We start from the raw sequence: 25,762 nt of genomic DNA, 5'->3' as shown, positions 1-25,762 counted from the left end.
GGGGTGACAAAGCAAACCAGCAACAGTAACGGAGCATACTGTTCTGCAGACAGATTCATGTGGACCCCCAAACGTGACTGTTCTGGTAATCGGGAGTGCCAAAGCAGTCTTAGTTTCATAATACGTGATTTGATTTTAGTGTTCATAATGTGAGGGCTGACGCTAATAAAATCATCTATAAGGGACAGATGCCAAAGAAATGTTTTGTGCTACACATTAAGTCTTAGCATCTCTGCTTGTCACGGGCATGAAAGTTATGTTTCGAGAGGGGTAAAGTATAAAAATTATGTTGTGCTTGTGTCCGTATAGATTAGGGAGGAGGAATTTATTGGTCTCTCCAGCCTTGTAACTTTCTGCTTACTCAAGACAGGGACTAATTTATGCCAGGTATGCAGTGAGGAATGTTTGACTCATCTCCTTCAGATGCCATGAAGGGTGCTGGAGTTTGTTCAGTTGATATGAACAAACTGAGAAGGCTTACTAAAATTGCAGCATTATCATTATTATGTCAAATGTTCAGCTGATGGCCAAGCCACATTGATCCCATAGTGTCTCGCCTGCTCAGTCCTTTCTCTACCTCTTTGGTTTGGGAATATTATCTCACATATCATAAGACACTCTAAAATAATAAATCTGACCAGCTGTGATTTCATTCATTTTCCATACTACTATACCTGACTACTCTTTCTAATATATACAGAATGTCATAATAGTTTCCATTTCTGGTAGCTAAATTTCCTTAAGCCTTCTTTATCCTTGATGGCATAAATGTATTTCCTTGTGTAGTCCTCAGTGGGCTGGTTATCATCTAATGATTACCTATGGAAGAATTTCTCCACCAATTCTCTAGATGCCCTACATAGTATTCAAGACATCAGCACCACTTCACTACAAAAGAGTAAATTGTGCCTAAGCAAAGGCTGTGGTTTCTAGAACAGAGTCGCACCTCCTCATTGATGGCAGTGTGGCCCGGGAGTGCTTGGCTGGCTCACATGGGAAATCCACATGGATATGATACTGTTGATGTAGACAAGGGCATCAGTGTAGGCATGGGTTCATGGGCAACAGTTTTAATAGGCCCACACTGCTTTCAAATCTTCTGAGCCCTTGGGTTAGGAAGAAAATCTAAACTCCAAACCAAACAACCTAAGGAAAATCTGCTGAAGCTCTGACTTAAGATGCAAATAAGCCTCTCTTAGCAGGGAAACTGTACACCCTTTGTGTAGTTCTCAATGGTGTACTTTAACTCAAAGGGTGTACACCTTCGACATAGTTGACATCCTTGCTGTATTTCACGCCTTCACTTTAGTGTTGGGTCCTTCTTCATTCCCTCAGCGTACTCTCCCAGGGAGGAGGGGGTTGGATCCCTGGCTGTCCTTATAGCTCACAGGTCTCTTGCTTTTCAATAACCAAAGTCCCATAGAGCCCTGCCTTGAATGACACAGTGTGTGGTGGGCGGTGGTGGCACATGCCTATAATCCCAGCACTCTGGGAGGCAGAGGCAGGCGGATTTCTGAGTTCGAGGCCAGCCTGGTCTACAAAGTGAGTTCCAGGACAGCCAGGGCTACACAGAGAAACCCTGTCTCGAAAAAACCAAATCCAAACATCCATTTTTTAGGCAGGGTTTCATGAATCCCAGGCTGGCCTCGAACTTCCTGTGTAGCTAAGGAAGGCCTTGAGCATCAGATCTTCCTGCCTCCCTACCCTAAGCACTAACATTATAAAGCATGTGGCATTTTGCCCAGTTTTATGTGGTGCTAGGGGTTGAAACTGGGGCTTTGTGCATGTTAGGCAAGCACTTGACCAGCCTAGCCATGTTCCCAGACCTCCAGCCCATCCCTGGTCTTAACAAGAAGCATACGAAAGCAAGCAAGCAGCAAGCAAGAAACAAATCTTATTTTGGCCAGAATATGCTCAGTTTCTGCCACTGGCTTCCATCATCAAATATCCTAAAAAAGCAGTTCAACATTTTGGGGTTTAGGGTATGTTCTGTATGTCTTCAAGATGACACCAACATGTTGTTTACTATTTTGATCTTTCTGCTTCATGGTGCATTCACAACAATGACTCAGAAGATCAATTAGTATCAACAGAGCATGGACCAGACTCATTGACAGGAGCAGATGCCGGAACCTTTGCAAGGTTATGAGTGAAGTCCTCTCCCGGCTGCCAGGCAGGCACTGTGGTGATGCACGTGCTCCTGAGGCTGTGATGTGGTCCTGGAGACAGCCTATAGCACTTTGTGGTGCTGAGGATGTGTAACCTAGACACTGGCACTGCATTATGGGAGACGGAATACTGAAAACACCGACAGATCAGGTACAGAAACCACACTGACGGAAGTTCACATTTCATTGTTAAGGACTGCAGGCATGTTCAAGCAGGACTGGCTCCACATGAAGAACCACTTACCCAGGATTTGCCGGCTCCTTCACTCTGATCCAAGGCACCAGGAAGTGAACAATATTTTATATAAACATCGAATTCTCACACATAGAGAAAAAAAAATCACATAATAGCATCGCATGCTCAAAGGAGTCAAACTGAGTGCATTTAAGGACTGACTAGAGAAGATGCTTATTACAGAGGAAGAAGTGGGCAGCTTTCAAGAATTGATAACCGAAACCTCAACTCTGAGGTATACAGGGGTGCGTTAGCTATTAGTAAGATAAAATATGACGTATGCTAAAATATAAATGTCTAACTCGGGGAGCATAATGAACAGAAGAGAACCCCAGGTGTGCAAATCAGAAAAGAAACAGGTTTGTAAAATATGTAACTTTCAACAGATTAAAATCTAAGTGGGAAAACAAAGTGTGGAAGAACCAGTAGATTTTGTTTTATTTACCATTTGACTGAATATATTCTGGAATATTCCCTTAAACGTGTAAATTATGTATAAATGCTTGTGGGTTTTCTTTCTTTTCTTTCTTTTCTTTTCTTTCCTTTCTTTCTTTCTTTCTTTCTTTCTTTCTTTCTTTCTTTCTTTCTTTCTTTCTTTCTTTCCTTCCTTCCTTCCTTCCTTCCTTCCTTCCTTCCTTCCTTCCTTCCTTCCTTCCTTCCTTCCTTCCTTCCTTCCTTCCTTCCTTCCTTCCTTCCTTCCTTCTTTCTTTCTTTCTTTCTTTCTTTCTTTCTTTCTTTCTTTCTTTCTAAATCGGAGGCTGACAAATGACTCCACACATTAATTCAAGTAGTCCAAATAACAATTATATATACTCAGCAATTTCTGCTCCTTTTTTACCTTACCTCGACATTTTTTTTTTAGAGGAGAAAACTAATAAAAGTCAATACTGACTCTGCAATGTCTTGGGAGAATGTCAGAGGACCATGCCACCTCTGCCCCCAGCACTGCTGGTATCCACCCTCCCTTACCCTTTGCCTAGCATTGGCCATGCATAGGAAAACATGTGGGTTTACCTGCGACAGTGACTGTCGGAGCCTGGCCATCTGTGTGCTGTGGCCTTTGTTGTGATCTTGCTCAGAAACCATCTGCTTCAGTTTCTCCTTCTCTATTGCTATGCTGTTAAATGCAGACTTCAAAAGAGAGTGCACTGAGTGGAGAGAGAGACAAATACTCAGCCTAGTAGAAGGGCCATGCGGGATGCCAGCATCTGTGCACCCTAACTGATATCCAGACATTTTCCCGAAAGACTAGGTTATAGTCTAAATAAAAAAAAAAAAAAAATCAACCTGTAGAAGGAAAAGAAAAAACGAAACAAACAAAGTAGCCTTCTATGCAATCTGAGCATCTATTCCCAAAACAAATATGGCAATTGTAATTAATTAAAATGGAAACTTTTATACTTCACACCAGCTGAGCCAACACAGTTTGGAAGCAACATCCAAAATATCAAAATCAATTCTTAACATCAATACTCAGAAATTAACTCGTATCTCTAGAGGGAAAGGAAAGCAGGTTTTGTTTGTCATGTTTGATGATAATATTTAGAGCTGTTCTGTTAAAGTGCCACGCCACTCAAGAGTTATTATAGTTGTTTCCACGGAGTGTACACCTCCAAACAGATCATTTTATGGATCTTGTCAACATAAAACAGTCAGTGGATCCAGAAGTTCTGACTGGCTTCTTTGGAATGGGAAATGATTTGGCTTTAAAAAACAGCACCCGCCTTGCTTTCTCAGCAATAAGTATCTCAGTGTCAAAGGCTCTTCGGTTAAAGCAACAGTAAAAACAGTATCTCTCCCCTCATTTCCTACATGGCTAACAACTTGGTATAATCAGAGGCAGTCTTGCGGTTTAAAACCACAAAAGGTTGAATTTACATGTTTCAAAAGCTTGGGAAGTCTTCAAATACAGGCATTTTCCGATTTGAAAAGGGGTTACTTACTACTACTGGGCATATACCCAGAGGATTTCAAAGCAGGTAATAAGGATACATGCTCCACTATGTTCATAGCAGCCCTATTTATAATAGCCAGAAGCTGGAAAGAACCCAGATATCCCTAAACAGAAGAATGGATGCAAAAAATGTGGTATGTATACACAATGGAGTACTATTCAGACATTAGAAACAATGAATTCATGAAATTCTTAGGCAAATGGATGGAGCTGGAGAACATCATACTAAGTGAGGTAACCCAGTCTCAAAAGATCAGTCATGGTATGCACTCATTAGTAAGTGGATATTAGCCTGGAAAAGTGGAATACCCAAAACATAATCCACACATCAAATGAGGTACAAGAAGAACGGAGGAGTGGCCCCTGGTTCTGGAAAGACTCAGTGTAGCAGTATAAGGCAAAACCAGAACAGGGAAGTGGGAAGGGATGGGTGGGAGAATAGGGGGAGCGAAGGGGACTTATGTGACTTTCGGGTAGTGGGGCACCAGAAACGGGGAAATCATTTGAAATGTAAATAAAAAATATATTGAATAAAATAAAAAAAATAATGAAAAAAAAGGGGGCTACTTTCAGAGGAATGAACAGAAGAGTGGTCTGACCAAGGGAGGTGGTGGAGGGCGGGGCGGAACTGGGGAGGTGTCAGGACCTAAAGAATTCACGATCTCAGTATTTGGCAAAACCAGAATGGGGAACTGGGAAGGGGTGGGAGGGAGGACAGGGGAAGAGAAGGGGGCTTACGGGACTTTCGGGGAGGGGGGGGCTAGAAAAGGGGAAATCATTTGAAATGTAAATAAATTATATCGAATAAAAAAAATAACAATTAAAAAAAAAAAAAGAATTCACGATCTCATTCAGAGATGAGGCTGATAGTATTTTTCACTTTGCAGTGCTGAGAGGAACCCAGAGCCTGAGCAAGGGAGGTCCTCTACTACCGAGCCACACCCCTGCCTCACAATCCATTAATTCAAGTGCAGGATTCCACCAGCTAAAAGCTGACCCTACACAGCTGGGACTGACCCTGCAGGTGACTTTGAGGCACCTACAATGCCTTTCCCAAGAGTCCAGTCAAGGCACGTATCTGTCCATTTTGTCCTTCTTGTGTGGAACATTTGGATGTCTGCTAAAAAACAAACAACAAACAAACAAACTCGTAGTTTGAACACAGGCTTTAAAACACGGTTGAAACGAGTTTCTAGGAAGCTTTAGGACTGTGACAAAGCTTGGGGCTGCCATCTTGGCTCATCCCTTCTCTGTGCTGGGTTCACCTGTGTGTTCTCTTTCTCCAACTGCTGCCAACCGTCCTGGCCGTGAATCTGAGCCGCACGGAGTTCCATCGACTCCCATCACAAATTTAGCATCCAACTTAATAATAATTGTGTTTGAATATTGTGTTTGTGAGGCATTAGTAGATGACCTCAATGGACAAACCCATAGGAAAAAAATAATAAGATGATTGTTTCAGGATTATGAAGGTGATGTGCTGACTATGTTGTAAATATCTAGAGTATCACAGTGAAAGAGAGTCAGTGTGGATGCTGAGACTCTTGTTAAAAACACAGCACAACCTTGCTGACAGTCTGGGATAATACATTTTTCCCCCCAAGTTTCCAAGTATATTCTTGATGTTCACCCCCTTCTTCTTCTTCTTCTTTTTTTTTTTTTTTTTTTTTTTTTTTTGGTTTTTTGGTTTTTTTTCGAGACAGGGTTTCTCTGTATAGCTCCGGCTGTCCTGGAACTCACTCTGTAGACCAGGCTGGCCTCGAACTCAGAAATCCGCCTGCCTCTGCCTCCCAAGTGCTGGGATTACAGACGTGAGCCACCACCACCTGGCTGTTCACCCCCTTCTTATTCTAAGCAAATAAGTGGCTGTATTATAAGAGATAACTGCATTGCCTGCTTCCTGGGACAACGCATAGCACAGCCTTCAGTTTTGTCTGAGGAACTTGTCACTGGAAAGGAAAGAGGCACAAAACAATAAGGGGTTTCCTAGGCACTACATGAAAAGAAATAGGTTTATAATAATTAGTAATGTTCAGCGGATTAAAATCTAAGTGGAAAATTGGAAAGTTCATAAGAATTAGTGACACCTACACTTTGGTGTCTGTAGCAGCTTCTCGGGACATGGTCCATTTCACACAACTTTTCAAGGATATTTTCAAACTTATTGATCAGTGGCTTCAGGTGAAATATGATACGCTGAGCTGAGCACAGAGCTAAGAAACAACACACTGCCAAAGAAGGAGCTACCTTAAACCAAAAGATGAATGCCATTTACTGCAAACTAAACACCAGACAGCAAGTAGGCATTCACGCCTCCCTACAAACAACAACCCAGTGTACCTGTTAAACCTTCCATGTTGTAGGTGATTATATCAACGGAACTCACAAAACCCTCTGACTAAAAACTTAATATACAGAGTGTGACTGACTCCCCATCCCTCAAAACCGAGCTGGCTTTTCATGCTCTGGCAAGTGCAGGGGAACAGACCTGATGCTTCAGCAGTTCTGGGATGAGACTGGCAGCCTCTACTGCTGGTGTCTCAGAGCCCTAAACAGCCAAACACAGGAAGAATGGCGTGGCTGCGAGCATCCTTCCTGGTGTGCTGTCAATACACAAGGAACATGGTGGAGGCCACTTTGTATCTGTCAGCCACTGAGTGAGCCGAGTTAGTCAGTGACCCAAGGCAGCTCTCAGCGGAGCCCTTCCTCAATTCTTCATCCAGTTGAAAAGCACAAGCGTGAAACTTGTTTGAAAAAAAAAATTCATTTTTTTTCCTGGCTAAGAGTAAGTAAATATGGATTATAAGATAACTACACTGAGAAAAATGATGGTTAGGGACAGTATCTTGCTGGGCTGCCTAGGAAACAAATCCCTCTTTGCTCTTCTGCCTCTTTCCAATGATAAGTCATTCGATCAAAACTGAAGGTCGTGCTGTGTGTTGTCCTGGTAGGCCGATGCTATAACCCATTGCATCCCATATATAGACAGAGCTCCACCCACGTATTAACCAGTCCATCCTTCTGCCATCCTCACCTATGCAAAGATAAAACAATAACTCTTTCATCAAATTCCCTGCTGTCAAACACCTTGTAGTGTTACCTTTCTGTGCGATTAGACAAAACTCTTCTTGTAGCTTGGTGTAATCCGTGGAACTCTCCAGAGGGTCGGTGAGGTGGCTAGGAGGGGTCTGAAACTCGATGTCTGCACAAAGGTTGGGGTTGGAGGAGTGCAGACGTACAGGTGACATGGTGGCACTGAAAGGAACCTGGAAGGGAAGGTGTCAATTATTCAAGTGTCACCACACCCTGTTCAACCATCTCCTCCACAGCCAGGTCCCTTTCCTATCTGTTACAACAACACACTCCTTTCTGATGAGGCCCAAGGAGATCCTCCTTTATTTTACAAGCAGTGTGGGCTGGGAAGACTTAGTCTTGTTTCTGAGAGTTCAAGCATTCCCAGGACTCATTGGGTTCACCAATTACAGAGAATAGTGACTACAGACTGCTGAGCCTTCACTTGTCCCTAGAAGCAACTGGCAGAAAAGAGCAACTTGAACCTTGATGTACTGTCCCTGTTCTTGAACAGTCAGAATGCAATTTATGTTCATTTCTCTTTGAGCCTAGGCAGGATCTCAATAAACATAAAAATACACTTAAAGACTCACTTGGTCTCTGGAAAAAGAGTTTGTAGTACACACACTAATGTATTAAAGAGACTCAGTCACTTAAAAATATACTGATTAATATAGTCACAAAAGAAACCTATTATGTGAGTCACTGCCATTTGCTGCTGTGATTACACACTCCTCTGTTATATGGATGACTGTGGCTTATGAACCAGGCACCAGTGAAAAGCATTAGGAGAAAGGGTCACATTATCGTAGACCATTCCCAGTGGCAACAGGAACTTTCCCATCCAGACTGGATCAGGAACTAGGCTTGTGCTGGGTGAAAACAAAGCACTTTCTTGTCCTTTTTAGGGGGTCAACCTGAGGGTGACAAGAGCTATTGGTTAATCATTGTTGGGAAATGGAAATTCTATTCTTCTAGCTAGTCCACCAGCTAACTTTCTTTAATCTTACTCTACTCTCAGGTGCCCCAGGCTATATAACAGACTCCACAAAAACTGAGTCTTCTACAATTGAAGTGCTAACTCTTTCTCTTTCCTGACTAACCTGCAATACTTTGGTGTGTGGGAGAGGCACGCAAGTGTGTGTGTGTGTGTGTGTGTGTAAAACACGTAATTTCCTTAAAAGGCTTTTATTTTAAATTTTATGGATTTGATAAATGGGAAAGGATAGGATAAAAGGGTTCTCTGTCTGTCGTCTGTCTCTTGCTTGCTCTTATAGGTAGATAAGTGGAGAGAAATAAAAAACAAAAATATGACCCATGGGCAATGACTTGACTGATGACCCATTGATGTAGTTCAGCTCTGATAGTACTTTATTTGAAAAGGTATCAAAGGGAAGAAGCTATTACTGAGGAAGGAAGAAAATGAGAAACTTCCCCCACTGACACCACCTACACTTAGCACACTAACACACGTTCTCTGAGGCCTTCGGAGGTATCAAAGTCACCATCCTTTATCCTCAGTAGGAACTACAGTGACCATGCTGGGCAACATCAGTGGCTGCCTACCTTATCAGGCTCAAACCTTCCTCCTGATCCAGATCAGAGGCAGAGACATATCAAGTGAGTCCTCTGAGAGAATGAAGTGCTGGGGTTCCCTTATGTTGGGGACTCTATAGCAATGACAGAGAACCTTTGGGGGTACTAAGAGGAAAATGGGACCTGCATAGAAAGTAATTAAAGGTGGGCCAAGGAACATTAAGAAAAGCAAACGCGGGTGCTTGGTATTGGGAGACTTAGTACACTGAGGGTCATGGGAAAGTTTCATGCCACTCAAAAATCCAAGAATTCAGCCAGCATGGGAGTTTCTTCTGAGCAGGCTAGTTAGCCCTGGGAGATGCTGCAGAGGGGCCACTGTAAAAACCCATAGAGTCCAAGAAGGCCCCATATTTGTGCATAATAAAAGCCTCTCTACTAAATGCTCAAATCAGCTGCTAAGAAGAAACACGCAATTTACAAATTTATAATTTGAACATAATTGAGTTTTAAACTGACTCCTAAAACAGTAGAAGTGGCGGGTTTGTATATGACCCATGGGGAATGAACTCACAATATTCCAAGCTAATTGTAACCAGACAGTTTCCTGGGAAGATGAAAACTATTTTTGTACACATTCGACTGAATTAAACAGTTATCTTTTTTTCTCCTTAGGATAAGTGTGTTGAATGGGTCATTTTAATTGAGGAATTTGGAAAATAGAGAATATAAATCAGGATATATTCATGTAACTGACTATTTCTTCAGCCTGGGGACTCACTCAGTTTTCGTTCATTGACGCTGGACGTCATTTGGATAGAAAGCATTGCACGTGGTAACCATCGGCTTGCCAGCAGTGAGGGTTGGAATGGGAGCGGCCAACAGCTCCCCACACTCAGAGTTCTGAATCTTCAGTGCTGAGTGTGAGCCTTGCTCCTCTGCTCAGGACAGAACCCCAAGGCTTCCTACAAGCCCCATGACAGGCAGGAAGCCTGGTTCAGGAACATTCAGGAACATGCTGGCTTCCAAATGTAGCAATAGTCACAAAGGAGAAGGCATGCTGCTGTGTCCGGGAACATTAGGCTTAAGAGGATTCAAGAGTCGGGGTGAAAAAATCCTGTTGGTATTCTGCAATTTGCATTTAAGGATAAGTTTGAGGTACTGTTGGTTTAGGGAGCCAGGGTGTTCTTCCACTTGGGGCCAGTGTTTCTGTGTTTCCCAGGTTGAAGTATTGTGAGCTTTGGCTAGTAGAGAAATCTGGCCATTCTGAGTGCCAGTGTTAAGGCCCGACAAGAACACATTTTGGAAACATCTCCCCGGGTGGAGTTTTCTTTGGTACCAAATTCATTCACCCCCGGATGCCCGACTGAAAAATGATAAAACTGACTAGGATCCTAGCAGGACAGGGCAGGTTCAAATGTGGGGTAACTTTAGTGTTGGGAGGAGGAGGGACAGTAGAAGAAACGGGGATGGAGGGGCTGAGTCAGGCCACTGGGGCTGGGGATGGAGGTTAGGGGTCAGTGGTGGATCCTACTTGATGCCTCGTAGACATAGAGTCAGAGCACAGCTCCTAAAGGGCAGCAGCCACCCTACACCAGTTATTCCTGTAGTTATTTTAAGTGTTGACAGTACCCTTTATCGCTAGAATCATCTAAGTTAATTCTATAATTTCCATGGTCAGTGGCATTCTTGTTTTAATAAGCCCTTTCCTCTGCTTCCAACTGAAGACAATATAAACTCACTCTATGCAAATAGGTACTAATCCCAACTTTATTAGTTTCACTGTGTGCAAAGCTTAAGAACTGAACCCAGGAAAAGCACCATCGCTTCCTCGTGTGGTACTCTGGGAGTTTATTATTGGAGGAAGCATTAGCATTTTCACAAGATAACTGATCTTTCCTTTCCAGACTCTGATATTGTTTCTTCTCTAAAGATCATCTGCATTTGTTCAGTTTAGCCCTTCATCTGGTTAGGTGTCTACTGTCAGAATCTCTCACTGACCCAGAGGCAGAAGCTCCATTCATTTGCATATGAATATTTCCACTGTGCCATAAATGCAGTTTCAATAATGACTTGGTTCAAATATTTGTAAAACTATGAATGTGGGAGTCAGTCCCCTAAATAATTCCAAGTCACTGGTTAACTCAATTATCAAAAGTAATTCTCTCGCACAGTCTAGTTAAGCACTTACCTAGCATGCCAGAGCTGACTATGAAATAAAAACCAACAGCCCTCACGCCAGGAGCTTTTACCACACGATCAAACCTTTTTAAAATTATTTTTAGACATTCTAACCTTGAAGGATATCCTACTTTTAGCAAGGATAAAAATGTGATTAACTCATAAAAATCATGTACTAGACAAAAAAACTAGCATCCACGATTACTGTGAACCTGAGAAGCTATACATATTTTTTTAAAAGTAAACAAGATGGTGGGATGAATTAACCTTATGGTTTACTTTTATCTTGTGATCAGGTTTCTACCTCATCTTGTATAAGAACAGCCATGAGCCTTTGCCTTATTTACCTATGCCCGTCTACCTATTCTTTCACCTTTGGGAATAAAAAATACCCCTGTACATATAGATTAGACCCTATTACAAGTTAGATAGTATAACTATACTATACTATCTAATTCAGTTTTTTTTTCATTTCTACACTATATTTTCCAGTCTTTAGGTCAATATTCTTTCTATAACATGATTTCCCTTGCTACATGCACTTTAGGTGGCCATCTAGAGATGACATCAAAATCCACCATTTCTAGTCCTCTCACCGCTGTTGCCTCAGGCGGTCAAACTGCTACACACAGACAAGAAAAACCTATTTCTGAAGTAACATGACATTTCTCAGAAAAAAAAAAATTAGCAAAGGTTCAGGTATCATTATGGAAAAGCAATAAATGAAATACCACCATTTAAGAAAATTCTCCCATCTTGGAGCCCCATAATCTGTTTCTCAAACTCAGTTTGGCTTGAGTTTCTATTTTTTCTTCCAATAACGGTAGAAAAAGTGGATTATGAACTAGGTCTCCTTTGTAAAACCCAGTACCCACGTCCAATTCCTGCCATGCCAGGACATTTGAAAGTGACATCAACGGGGTAGGCCACAGGTGACCCACTACACACTGGTGGCACCATCACAACAGGGTCACCCTTGCACACAGTTCCTTGTTTGAGATGGAAATGCACTCACTGTTGTAGCCACTGCTGCCGCTAGCCTCTGCCGGCGCCGAGTTGTGTTGAACTGGCCCTTCGCAGGTGGCCCTTCCTGACAGTGAATGGGAGAAGAAAAGGGGGTAAAAACAAGGAGTAGGGATGAAAGTGTGGGGATTCATGGGGGAATGAAAGGTAATCAGACAGAAGAGTTTTAACTGTAATTGATCTTTCTTAAAACAAAAACAAAACCCAAAACCTTAGCATTGAAACAAGTCAAGGGGATAGTCATGTCACAAGGAAATGCCCTTTCTCTCCTCAGTGCAGACCGCCCAAACACTGTGAGTCCACTTTCTGAATATAATCTCTACCCCAAGAGCAGACAGGGAGCTCTCCTCCTATGAACTAACGAAATAATGAGGCGCCTGTCATTCTAAAGTAAAGAGAACGGGTGCACCACTTTTTAAAACTGTGATGACACATTGTATTAGGTCAGAAGGCATCCAGTAAATGGTAGAGCAGAAAACAGGCAAGCTTTGGGGAAAATGATTATAAAAAAATGTAAAGGTAAAAAAAAAATCATATTCAGAGAAAAAAATAAGAGGAAGAGAAACAGGGTTCTTTAAACCCAAATTCAACCCTCTACTAAAAAGCCTACTGGCAGAGAATTAGTGTTAGAAAAGAATTTCCAAGGTGGAGGCCAGGCCTACTAGCCTGGGGTTGTGGGGAAGCTGGAGAGCCTTCAGCTGTCTCACAGTGTGGGGTCAATGCCTCACAGTACCCGTTATGAGCATCCAAAAGCACAGGTTTCATTTGCTGATGTGTAGCTTAGCACAAACCCAAAGAAACCCAGAGGTAACTGCATTTCCTTCTCAACCTTCAAAGCCGCCTCAATGCTATAGACCCTGTGCCTTTGAGATGGAGGACAGCACTTCCATTTCCAGTTAGCCAAAGGGAGATTTCTTGTATTAACCCAATAATTCATCCACACACAACAAATCCATCACGACTACTCTCATCTGTTTGGAATGACAAATATTTTGATTTCTCACATCTCCGATGCTCTTTTACATTTTCCAAATTGCTTTCATAATTTATTTCACAAATCTTTTGCATATTTATGTATGTCACTACACATAATTTATTTTCTACACAAAATCTCTACCTTTAACATATGAAGGCAGAACTTTTCAGTGTAACTGTGGGATGTGGAACTAGGGCAGCTTCATGTGAATGATGGGTAATTTTATCAGCTACTATGTACTTCTTTCTACTCTATATGATCCCTCCAGTATTTAGGGCCTATTATCTCATTTGTTCTATGAATGACCCAGGGACACAGTATTTCTCTTCTACAGCACTTTTGACAATCTAGTTATACTGAGATCTTTATTAGAATAAGACAATGCAAAGTTTGGGAGACCTGGATGCCTATTTTCTTTAAAGATAATCCCCACAGAACCTTCAAGACATAAGCTGATTCCATGATTTAAACAAGGGATTTCTGAAAGCAATCCCACGGCATCTAGTATGAATATGACCAAAAGAGTCCTATTTAACCTTCCTGGTCAAGTAAGGTGAGCAATCTACCCTATGAAAGAGTAAGTCAACAAATATCCAGTAAGGCACATATTTCATCTTCTAGCTTCATTTCTACTTCCTGGAGTCATTTTTTAAAAAATAATTAATTTCATACTTCTCTCAAGATGAAAACTACTATAGAATGTGCAAATGAATGTGCAAAACTCAACGACACAATATCAACGTCAATAACAATCACCAGCCAACCGCCACTGCCACACAGCCTGGCTTCCTTCATAACTGCCTAATGACCTAGATGATAAACAACAGAAAATGAGTTATCACTATGCTAGAATCTCTCAAGTGGGCTTTGATAGTGGTCATCCTGGAAAGTGAGATGACAAGGAGCTCAAAACAAATACTTGGCATCATTAAGATGGAATTCTCATAACCAAATGGCTTTGAACATGGGAAGGAAAAACAGCAAGGATAAGGAGAAGTCTCTAATCTATTCTGGTAAAAATAAATGTTCTGCCTTTCTGTAGGCAAGGGACTGCTAAGTGTGGATATTCCTGCTGCTTACAGACAGCTTACTCTTCCCCACTAGGTATGCATGTTCCAGTTAGGTCCTGAAGACCCGCTGCCTTCAGGAAGCAGAACATGTTTAAGAGGAATGAGAGCAAATTCTGCAGCAGTCTGGCCAACAACGCACACTTTAAACCTAAGTGGAAGTAAACGCTCTCCACGAGTGATTAATAGCTTATCCAAAGTCTATATGTTTCTACTGAAAACTGCATCTGCTCCTCTTGAAAATCTAAAGTGACTGCAGGGATGAGGTCATCTCAGATGCCTCACGTAAGTAAGAATCACCACGAGGCTACTTGTGTTACTCCTTGGTCCAACAAAGCAAGACAACAGCAAGAAATTCAAAGAAGCCACCCAAAAATTTGCCTGCTCTGGCACCAATGTCTTCTGATAACTCAAATAATTCTTGTGATTTCTCTGCAGTTATTAAACAGAGCTGCACTCTGTTTCCAGGGGAAAGATGGACCGTGTGGGCTTGTGGTAGGAGCCCTGGTTCCACAGACAGCCAAGGGTATTGTGTTCAGACTTGCTGAGAGTCAGTCCACTCAAGACAATGGCTGTGAAAGGAATCTGTTCAGAGGAATAAATTAACCTGATTGAATCACTACCTATCACAAGCGGGTATGCTCTTAAGGTGCTAACATTCCCCAATTCTTTTATTTAAAGAAAAGGTTCTTCTGGTTGCAAAAATGATTCTACTCTCTTAGTCATGAGAACATGAAAACAAAGCCTGAAAACAGGACAAATCATAAGCTCAAAACAAACTGCCATCTTGCAAGTTTCTTGTGAAATCATTTGGCATATTTTCCCTATAGCACTGATTTTATGAACAGAATGAGAAACACATGAAAGTGTATCACTCAAAGGAACACACATAATTACATTCACGGAATGCAGATATTCTAAATAGAAACACTGATGATTAGTGCTTATGAAAAATTACCATGAATTACACCAGACTAGGAAGCACACTAGCAGTTCATTATTGACACATTCCAAGTGAGAATACAAAGAACGTCATTAAAGCAGTTTGAATGGGAAAAGAATTACTTTTGTTAATTATTCAGAGGAAAGGGAAGAACATCGAGAAACAGTTACTTTGTGTTAAGATATAAATGCATCAATACTATAATTTTTAAAAAATGAGGTTGACTAATTTTAACTGTGGGTAAGTAATCATCTGATGCAGCTAAGAGAAGATTCTTGTCACATGCTAGAGATTCTTGTTAGGATTTGGAATCAGTATGATTTATGACATGGATTTTAGACATTCTGTGTCACCATCATGAAATCACCTAAGAGGATCATAATTGAAAATATACAACTATTACAATTACAATTTTTATTTTAAGTAAATTTATCAGGAGCTATGGAGATTTTTAGTTTCAATTTTACAGTGACTATTGTAGACAATTTACCTTTGTAATTATAGAATTTCAGAGTTGAGACAGAACTCAGTGATCATTAATTATGTAACTTGAGCAGGAGCAAATAAAGACCAGAAAGTTTAACAGAAATATATAAATTATGAGGCCAGAGAGTCAGAGTGATCACAGTAACACCTGGGTGTGTTGATCTTTAACCTACAAGGCCTTGATAAAACTGTGGACAAAGTTCACCCATGAAAGAGCCCTCTAACCCTGAGACTCTGTACATGTACATATGCTACTGTCCTCTGTCTTTCCAGTTTTGATTTTAAAGTGGTTTTCTGTCTAAGTTTTAATGTTTCAAAGGCTAGAACTGAGAACGGAAACTCTACTGCATGGTCAAATTGGATCATTCTTACTTTACAAGGTTTTTGCACTTAAGCCCAATTTTCTACAACAATTAATTCAAGGTTTAGATAGCACAACTCTTCCAAAGGACAGTCTTCTAAGTGAGTAAGGGATCCCTGCCATCTCACACCCAGGGGCGGGTACAGAACGGGCACAGAGAGCAATGTTCAGTGAAAATGCAAAGAGCGAATGGCAAAGCAAAAGCTGTACCTGAAGCTGTATTTTTGTATCTTTGCTGACACTTTTTGTCCTCCAGCGTCTTGTGACTCGCTTGTCTTTCTTTGAAATATCTACACAGTTAGCCTACATTACACAAATAGTTAAAAGCAACAAAGGGTTATTAAGTTCACACAGATGACAACACAAAGAGCCCAGAAAGTTAGTAAGGAATCGTTAGAACCCCAAAGCAAACCAGCCAAGGGAGAAAGACATGATACTAATAGCCAAGACTTCTATAACTCACTTGTGAAAGTTATATTTCTAGTGTTCAAAAATGAGAGCAAGATTAGAGGCTGTGAGCACTGTTTTTTTTTTTTTCTACATTAAAAGACAGCCATACTTCTGAAAGTTCTAGAACTTAAAACTTCAAAGCCATCATTGTTTAATACAAAAGAGATCTGGGAGTTGACACAAATATGCTTACAAGAGTCTGCACATATTTCAGTGTAAAACATTTGAAACCAGACTTCAAAAGTATTACAAATAATTCCACGGGGGCTGAAGACAAGCCCCCTTATAGAGGACACAGGTTTGATTCCCAGAACACACAAAGCAGCTCACAACCATCTATTATTACTCCTAGGAGATTCCAATGCATTCTTTGGGACTGCACAGCCACTGCACACATATGGTGCACACATATACAAGTAGGTAAAACATACATACACATTAAATAAGAAACACCAGAATATAAACTATATATTATTATAGATATCATAACATTAGCCTGATAATAGTAACTTTCCTTTTGAGCGTCACCTTGCATATTTATAGAACAGTCCAGTAAAGGTTTTAAGTTAGGATCTGAAATCATGTAACCAGCAGCCATTACGTTTACCTGCATGTCAGTGAAGTTAGGAGCTGACTGGGTTCTCTGAAGTATCTCCAAGTTTTGCAGGAGTTTGCTAAGTTCCACAAGGTTTGACTGGCAGTGTGCAAGATCTAACGAAGACAAAAACATTTGAAGATGTCAATAATAAAGGAGACCTAGTCCACAGTGTGGTATATGTGACAGGATACCCATGTTTATATGATGTTGATTCAGACAGGTAACAGCATACCATGCTCTGGGTCAGAACCATGGGTCTCTTGGCAATGAGATGCTTTCAAAGCCCTTTCGTACCAACTATGACTCTGAGAGCAGATAACATTAACCAGACCATTACCAGTTGTGTGTGATCATGGTTCTGCCTTCACAACTTTGGTCTCATGGACACTCTGGGGACTTTGGTAGGCTTGTGGTTTTATTTCTAGGAGCCTGTCTACTTGTTCCTCTAAAACCCTTTACAAGGTTGTTGCCTGGAATTGGGTGAAGGCAAAGTCAAGTTCAGAGAAACAGAAAAGTAAAAGTCAGTTGAACACATCTGTTCTCCAGCCCACTAATTGTGGGTCAAGGAATGATTCCTGTAAAATCTACTGTAGAGTTTGACTAATTCAAATTTAATCTCTATGGAAAAAATATGCTCTAAGAGCCAAGCAATTTATCCATATATTTAAGGCCTACATTCATGCAAGTCTGAAACAGACAACTACCTTCAGTGCTGGAACTGTAAATCAGGTCCATAAAACGTTATGTCTTTTGAAATTCGGCCAATGAAATATTCCTTTTTTTTTTAACTGAAACCCATCTCAGTAGTAGGTATTCTCTATGACAAATGATCAGTAGAGATATTTTTTTTAAGTGCACCAAGCAATAAGGAGAAAAGAGTGTTTCTTGTTACATGGTTTGAAGGCAAACCCACCTCACCCCCACAGGGTCTACATGATTGACAGAAACGTTTTAGCCAGACAGAAAGGTGGAGAAGGACACAGAGGGAGCTTCAGGTTGGGAAGAGCCTGTCCAAAGGCACACAGGTGGACATATGTAAATGCACAGAACGCCAGTTGCTTGAGTCTTCAGAAGTGGGCAAGGCTGAGAGGCTAGGTAGGGCCAGATGGTCGAACACACTGGCTGCTCGATGCTGGGATAAGCATTCTGGGGAAACGCCCTAGAGCCAGGAAAGAGCCACTGAGGGTGACTACACAGTTATTTTAAGGTCGGTCAGTCTTAAGGAGGCATTCTGTAGTGAACAAATCTCTGGGGACTAGTCACTTGTAAGTTGGCTGCAATCCCAACATACCTCATGGTTCTGCCCTCACAACTTTCATCTCATGCACACTTTGGGGACTTTGGTAGGCTTGTGGTTTTATTCCTAGGAGTCTGTCTACTTGTTCCTCTAAAACACTTTACAAGGTAGTTGCCTGGAATTGGGTGGAGGCAAAGTCAAGTTCAGAGAAACAGAAGAGTATCCTGCCACATATACCACATAATACCACCTCTACCTGGGCAGCTCTATAATTTTGGGCAAATGTTAAACCTTTACGGATTTCATTTTCTCTATGCACACAGTACAGAAAGTTAAAGTTAATAGTACCTATGCCACCCTGTCTGAAAGCAACAGCATATGTTCTAAGTATTGGCATGGGCCTGCAAACCGGCTCACAGGCAGTCATTTCCCATGGGCTTCTGAGAAGGATAAAATATGCGTGCAGGAGACTGGGCTGGGTCATGCCATTGGAGACTGTGTGATCACCAGAAGCAAGAGGAATGGTGGATCTGGGTCAGGAAGACAGGAATGGATCACGAAAGGCTGGTAAGGATAGGACAAGACTTCGAATTGGCTATGTGAAGAAGGAGGCAAGTTAGATGTGGTAAGCACGGGAATACATAGAGTCTGGGTGCTCATACTGTCCTGAGGGCAAACCCAGAAGAGCTGGCAGGGCACCACATTCAGATATGTGCTCTGTTGTGAGAGAGTCTGAGTTAGAATCCTGGCTCCTCTTTTCTAGCAACAGGGGCTGGGCTAAGGGAGGAAGTGCCTCTGTAGCTGGCCTTCAGACAGACGAGCCTGGGTAGTCTCCAAATACGGCAGGAATCTACAGTGCTGTCTGAAAGTCATCTGTCTCCTTCTAAAACTGGAAGCTGTATGTGGTGAATATATTATAGGCAAACACACTAGTTGGATGTCAAATGGACATGATTATAGATATAAAATCCCCTTTAAATCATAGTTTCCCGTGTGGATTAAGTTTGGGAGCTTGGCATCTCACAAATGCAAATTTGGAGTTAACCCAATGGCGAGGGTATGGGAGTATTAACACAGATCATCAATTTATTTTGTCTAAGTGAAAACATCAAAAAGTTTATAACATCTGTTTTTATTATAATATCATAAAAGAACAAAATTAATGCTTACAGTATCTCAAAAAGCATCTAAAAAAAAATCAGGTGAGACTTACCAAATACTGACTACACTGTCCTTGCTTTTTGTCAGGTTTGTGGGGCAAATGAAAACTGTTTCAGAATGGAAATGGCCAGTGGACAAAGCGTGGACCAAAGGGCTTTGATGGGGGAGGAGAAAGTCATAGATTAAGCAGCCCAGGGCAGGACGCAGTAGTCCTGAAAGGCCTGTCCACAACGAAACCTCAGTCACACCGAACTCTGCACACACATGCCACCCTGGATCCTCCTGTTCGCTTCTGTGCTATTGGGAACTCAGCCACAGGATATCCGGATCCATGGGCAACACTGCAGCAGAAAAGGAAGCAAGGAAGGCGCCCAGAGGAGGGCAGTGCAGAGTCCCGGGACAAGTCTGGAAGGTTCTTTGGGCTCCAAGGGATCGGTGAAGGCAGTGAAAGGAACTTGTAAAGAGATGAAAAGGTTGAAGACATAGAAGCCAAGGCAGGGGAGAAGCTCAGATCCACTTGTCCGAGGAGGTGGGAGAATTGGTAGCTAAGAAGCCTGGGTCACAAAGCAGACAAGAATCTAGAAGTGTGTGACTAAGATGAAAGGCCTGGTGGCTCCCTTGGGAGGTGAGACTGGGAGCTGAAGTGTTTTCCTTCACCTCTGGGTGCAGGAGCTCATCCTGAGACCCCCACAAGGGCTGGAACTAACCTTCTGCACACATCAGCTCTGGGTGCAAGGCTCATCCTGGGAACCCATGAGGGCAGGAACTAACCTTCTGCACACATCAGCTCTGGGTGCAGGGTTCATCCTGGGAACCCACGAGGGCTGGAACTAACCTTCTGCACACCTGTCCATTTCTTCTGAGTCCTGCAGCCAGGCTGCCACTTTACTCTGCCCAGTTGTGCAGGTCGCAGGGAGGCTGTTACTGCATGGTAAAGGGGACTGCCATGGAAAGCTGTTGGGCTGCATCTACAAGCAAGGAGAGGAAGCATATGACTTACACAAGCAGAGGCTGAATTCATGTACAGTCTCCATACCCCATTAATACTGCTTCCTTCATCCAATGAAGAAGACAGGGTCGTTAACAACAACAACAACAACAATAACAACCCAGACTCATGAGGACCCAAGAGCTCAACCCAGTCCTGAAATTACTCAAGAGTTGCACTTGACCCAGTGTCCTCACTACAGCCCCCTTAGCTCATGGCTAAGGACCTCTCCTCCGCAGGAGCTCTCTGTGCCCTAATGATCAGCTCAAAATCTTGTTACTGTTGTGTGGCTCCTAAGTTCACTACCAACCACCAGAATGTTCGGAAACATTCTGAAGATTATATAAAAGGCCTTCCTGTCAAGTTATCTATAGCCAAAAGATTTTCCATGAAGAGGATTTTTTTTATGTGAAATAAAGTAGAGCAAAATATGAAGATGCTGATGTGTATAGCAAACAGCACAATAAACAGAAACTTCCTTCCCTGGGAGCCCAGAACGACTTTAAAACTTTGTGTTTGACTCTAATACTCAATTACAACTGACTGTCACTTCTAAATTATTAAGAAATAAATAATGCACAGTTAGCAAACCCAGACTTATTTATTACCCACACAGGACCATAAACCAATTAATAGTCAGGAGTCTGATACTTTGATATGTGGGAAGTAAGAAGCAGGACAAAAGGATCTCTCCTGCACTTTGATAAATGTAATGGAAATCACCCCACAAGTCTGAGCTCTGAGCTATGCCACTTGCAACTGGAGAAATGGACCTTTTGTGGAAACTAGAGCTGGAGAGTTTTCTTATTCCAGAGAAAACAGTGGGGAGGGATTTGGTTTCAGTCCACCAATCTCAGATATCACCCAAGTTATTTAATAAGTAAGGCGAGGGACAGAAATAATGCATCTTTTATCAATGCTTTGTGCCAAAGATATAGGCAGAAGCTGGAAAAAACAAAGAATTAAAAATTTATGTTTTCTTTTGAAAGATCTATTTGAGATACAGTTCTCATTTAATTTGGACCAACACAGGGATTCATTCTGGCCTCTGACGAAAACTCAGGAGGCCCAGAGAAATATGGCGACTTCCTTGGGGGCCTCTAAGTTCCCAAATCCCCAATCTCTCTGGCCTCCTGGCTCCTTCTCTTTCATCTCAGGACTGGTTGGTATTTAGGGCAACCCAATTCCTGGGAGAAAGGTAATTAAAGAGTCTTTAGCAGAAATGAGGCCACAATGAAGTCTCACAATGAAATATAATTAATGGGGTTTACCTTATACACTACTTTCCAACAAATAACAAAAACTCAGTATGGTAGCATTGCAGTAAGTTTGACCTGCTAGGTCTGCTCTTTCCCTGTCGAGTTTCCCAGTACTATGTAGAGAGGAAACTATGTACTCCCAGTATTGTGTAGACTCCAGAGGAAGTACAGAGGAAGCAGAATCTCTCCACTGCCATGTTTTGAGCCCAATCAGCTGTCTCCAAGCTCAGCTTGGGGTACGAAGGATAAAGCTACAACAGCTCTGTGCAATGCAACCCAATTACTGAATCCCACGTGGAAACAGCTGCTTCCCTGCCTGTTCCCCTAACCTTGACTTTCAGATAAGAAATACCTCCAGCTTTTCTGCAACACAGACTATGGATCTTATTACATCCCAAGGACCTGCAGCTCCTCTGTCTTGGTTTTAATGAAAGGAGGAGCTGATTTTGGAAGCAGCTGTGCGGTCAGATTCTGCGATGGCTATGTCACTTATATACATGCGAACACAGTGTTCGAACTTGGCTATGTGACAGATTAGAGATGAATGACTGTCATATACCTAATGTACTTGCTTACTGGAACACCACTGACACCACTGTCCCCCCTCCAGCTGATCTGCATTCACTCCAGTGGGAAGCAAGTCATGAATATATACATTAGCTCTGGGTCACGTATACATTATAGCTCAAAACAAAGTAAGTTTCATTTTCAGAACTTTGGGGGTCACTTTATTACTACCCAAGAATTCCCAGATGCTGATTAAGCAAATGTTTGCTCTACCTCCCAATACTCCTAAAAAGCCACACAAAAATGATGCTGTCCATTTATCATAGAGAAACTCTCTTGGTGATTCACGCATCTGCCTCACCTCTGTGTTTAATACTCGTGACAATATCATTTGTTTTCTGGGTATAAGATCACAAAAGCAAACTTCTCTTTCTGGTGTTTTCAAAGGAGACAGAGGGATGTGCATGGTTAACTTTCCAAGCAATTTCCGGACTGACTTCTTCCAGCGCAAGCAAAGTCATACCTACCTTTCCATCCACCACAGAGACGTTAGCTGCTGGGGAGGACTCGGCTGTGGAAGTTGCAGGAAATATGTGGAAACTGGCATCTCTCGGGGATCTCACAATTTCATTCTGACGGTACAACCTGTGATGGCGCAGTTTGGAGACCCACGCATCAAACCAGTCCTGGGATTTCACCTGGAACAGGGGAGCAAGGGAAGACAGCTGTGGAAACAGTCTCCTGGCTGCCACGGGGGCGGGCAAATCGCATGCCCTGCTAATGCCAGATGCTGAAAGCAATTTCACCTTCAGGTGATAGATGTGCTCCTCCGTGTCAAGGTCTATTCTCCGAGCTTTCTTTTTGATCGACATGACAGACAGTCCGACATCTATGCTCCCATGGACCTTCCCTTTTTGGATCTGAAATCAACAGAGCAGTGAACACGATGGAAGGGTGTGTGGGCGGGTGTGTTTCTGCTCTAAGCTAAGATGAGCTCAAGGTAAATTGTAACTCACCTATACAAAGTGGGTGACTACATTCTTTTTAATTAAGAGAAAGCAGTTAAGCGCTAAGGACAGTTGGATCTGCTGCAACTGCACATCAATTTCAGCATGCAACAAAGCACATCTTACTCTTGTTTGGGCACAACTAGTAATGTCACATCTTCCTAATTCCAGAGAGCTTAGCTTCTATCTTCTCCATAAGGCAATGCCAAGGATTCCCCAAAATAACTGAAGTCAACTTTTGAACTGTGACCCAGAACACCCACAGATCAGCTGGATAACAGCTGCTGGGGTGCACTTGGGCAGCTGAGACCAGAGACCAGGGATCAGCCCGCCCCTTGTTCTGGCTGTCCTTGGCTGAGCAAGGACATAGCTACTTCCAAGGCAGAGGGGCAGACAAAACCGAATCCAAGCCCTTGGTCATCTCCTTACATCACACAGTAGGAAGGAAGAAACTTTGAGATTTGCACGCAAACTACTACTTAGATATTAAGCAAGAACAGTTTGGGGTTAATGAGTTGGGGTTTTCAAGATAAAAAAGTAAATGAAACACAAAGTACAAAAGACAGGTTTTTATTTTGTCAGGAACAAGGAGGGCTTTAAATCTTAAAAGGCATTGATCATGGAATTTATTTCAAGGTGAAAAAAAAAAACGCACAGGATTTTCTCTCAAGGAGAGAAAGGGTGATTTTATTAACGTGTTACTTTTAGGTTGAAGCTTCTGCTTTAAAAAAAAATAGTTAAATATTCATGCACTACTTTGTGATTTTACACTATCTTGAGTATAAGCAGGAAGCATACCTTCTTTAGAACATGTAGTCGGTAGCCTGTTAAACATTACAGGCACAGACATGCAGAAAGCCGGTAGCCATGGCACAGAGTTTACACAGCTACGGTGTTTACTCACTTCAAGCAGAATTCTACATCAATCTGTGAAACGCATCCTGCGAGCTACTTACATCAAGTGGTGCCTTTGAATACTTTAACATTCCATTATCCAGGACAAAAAAGCGCTGCAAGAACCAAACACCCCAGTTACTGTTTGCTCTCCGAATTACACAAGGCATTCACAAATGCGGGCAGCACGTCACTCACAATGTATCATCAGCATTGATGGTTCTGATACACTGATTCAGGGCATCTGGCCACAGTCAGTCACAGGAAGTGAGGGAAGTGGGTCAGAGTTCTAGTAGGGTGCTTTTACACACGCCGGGGGATGAAATCTTTTCTCTATGGTTTGCCTTCTTAAGGTGGCGATCTAAGTAAGGACTTGCAGCTTACACTTCATGACCAAACCACATTAGGACATTATAAAAGTGAGAAAAAAGTGAGCAACTTGCTAGTAGCCACATTCCCAAGGAAAAAGAACGAATCTGCCTTCCCTGGTAGCCACCAACTACCACTACGGATGGGCCCCTTATTCTTAACGTAGCCTGGAAACAATACTTAATCTCCTTTCCTAATAATAGAACACAAGCATATTGCCAAGGCAAAAATATGTGCATATTACCAAGATCACTTAAGCCTTGTGGGCACTTTATTAGCAAAGGATCTGGTGTGACGGCATCTGTAATGGCTATGAGAATTTGTAGAAAGCATCCATGGGTATCCAATGGAAATTCAGGGGTTTAGCTCTGGGGTGAACACTTCCCTGTCGAACAGTATAGAAGTGTTTCCAGAGTTGCCATGATCTCTCCAGGTTATGCATGTGGCAATACTAAGTGAGCCCAGTGAAATACACATACATTAAAACAAAAGGGGGCATGAAGCTGGTAAGAGGCACTGAGGGAGAAATGGTGAATATGATTAGAATACATCATACACATGTATGAAATTATCAAAAGATAAATAGAATACATTTTTTTTTTAAATAAGAAACTAAAAAGGAGGGTAGACAGGCAACTTGTCTGCCTTGGGGCCACCTTGTCCAGTCTAAGTGGATTTGCTGTTTTTTAACCACAATGACTGAAGACCTCTCAAAAAAAGCCAAACGGCTCTCAGGAGTCAGTCGCACCACGGCCCCACTTGTAGCTCTGCACATGGAGAAAGTCCTTCTGTTGCTGGAATTTACTCTGCTGGACCATTTTCATGGGATGCATGGAAATACAGCGGCTGAGACAGCAGGGTATCAAGTTCCCAAAGCCATTCTGCCTAGAACTTACAAAGGGCCACTGTAATCCTTTTGTTTGGGACCTACCAGAATAAAAAACATTCTACTTTAAAAAACAAATCACCCACGACTTGGGCATTCATATGGACAGAGGTTTAATCAGTATGTGGTGGTGTTAGGGAGAGGAGAAAAGGCGCTGGGGATTGTTCTCTTGCTGTGTATGCTAAATATGCGCAGTCTGAAAGGATGTCAGTCCACAACCATTTTGCTGAAGTAGGAGCTTCAACTGAACCAAGTAGGAAAGTCAAACTGAACCTGTCTATTCATTTTTGAAAATGTGGTTTGGGCCTGCTTTCCCCCATTTTAAGTTTCTATTAAATAAGTTTAGCCAGGAATAATTTCCAAGATGTCACAGGAAAGTGCTAAATAAAGCTATTGATAAGATGAAG

General features: G+C 42.1%; 1 protein-coding gene across 1 annotated transcript in view; it reads right to left on the bottom strand.

Moving 5' to 3' along the window:
- Nucleotides 1-25,762, bottom strand: part of Osbpl6 (oxysterol binding protein like 6) — a 188,156-nt gene that overhangs the window by 28,289 nt on the left and 134,105 nt on the right. Inside the window, exons 6-14 of the mRNA XM_052182759.1 lie at nt 24,163-24,216; nt 23,006-23,119; nt 22,727-22,897; nt 20,281-20,413; nt 17,057-17,160; nt 16,210-16,302; nt 12,159-12,233; nt 7,458-7,623; nt 3,418-3,551 (exon numbers count right to left, since the gene is read on the bottom strand). Of these exons, the coding sequence (XP_052038719.1) occupies nt 3,418-3,551; nt 7,458-7,623; nt 12,159-12,233; nt 16,210-16,302; nt 17,057-17,160; nt 20,281-20,413; nt 22,727-22,897; nt 23,006-23,119; nt 24,163-24,216 (1,044 nt within the window). The remainder of the gene's footprint in view (nt 1-3,417; nt 3,552-7,457; nt 7,624-12,158; nt 12,234-16,209; nt 16,303-17,056; nt 17,161-20,280; nt 20,414-22,726; nt 22,898-23,005; nt 23,120-24,162; nt 24,217-25,762) is intronic.

This window comes from Apodemus sylvaticus, chromosome 5 (genome assembly GCF_947179515.1).
Source record: "Apodemus sylvaticus chromosome 5, mApoSyl1.1, whole genome shotgun sequence".
NCBI classification, from domain to species: Eukaryota; Metazoa; Chordata; class Mammalia; order Rodentia; family Muridae; genus Apodemus; species Apodemus sylvaticus.
Note: the sequence above shows the minus strand (reverse complement) of the source record. Positions and strands in the feature narration are given on the sequence as shown.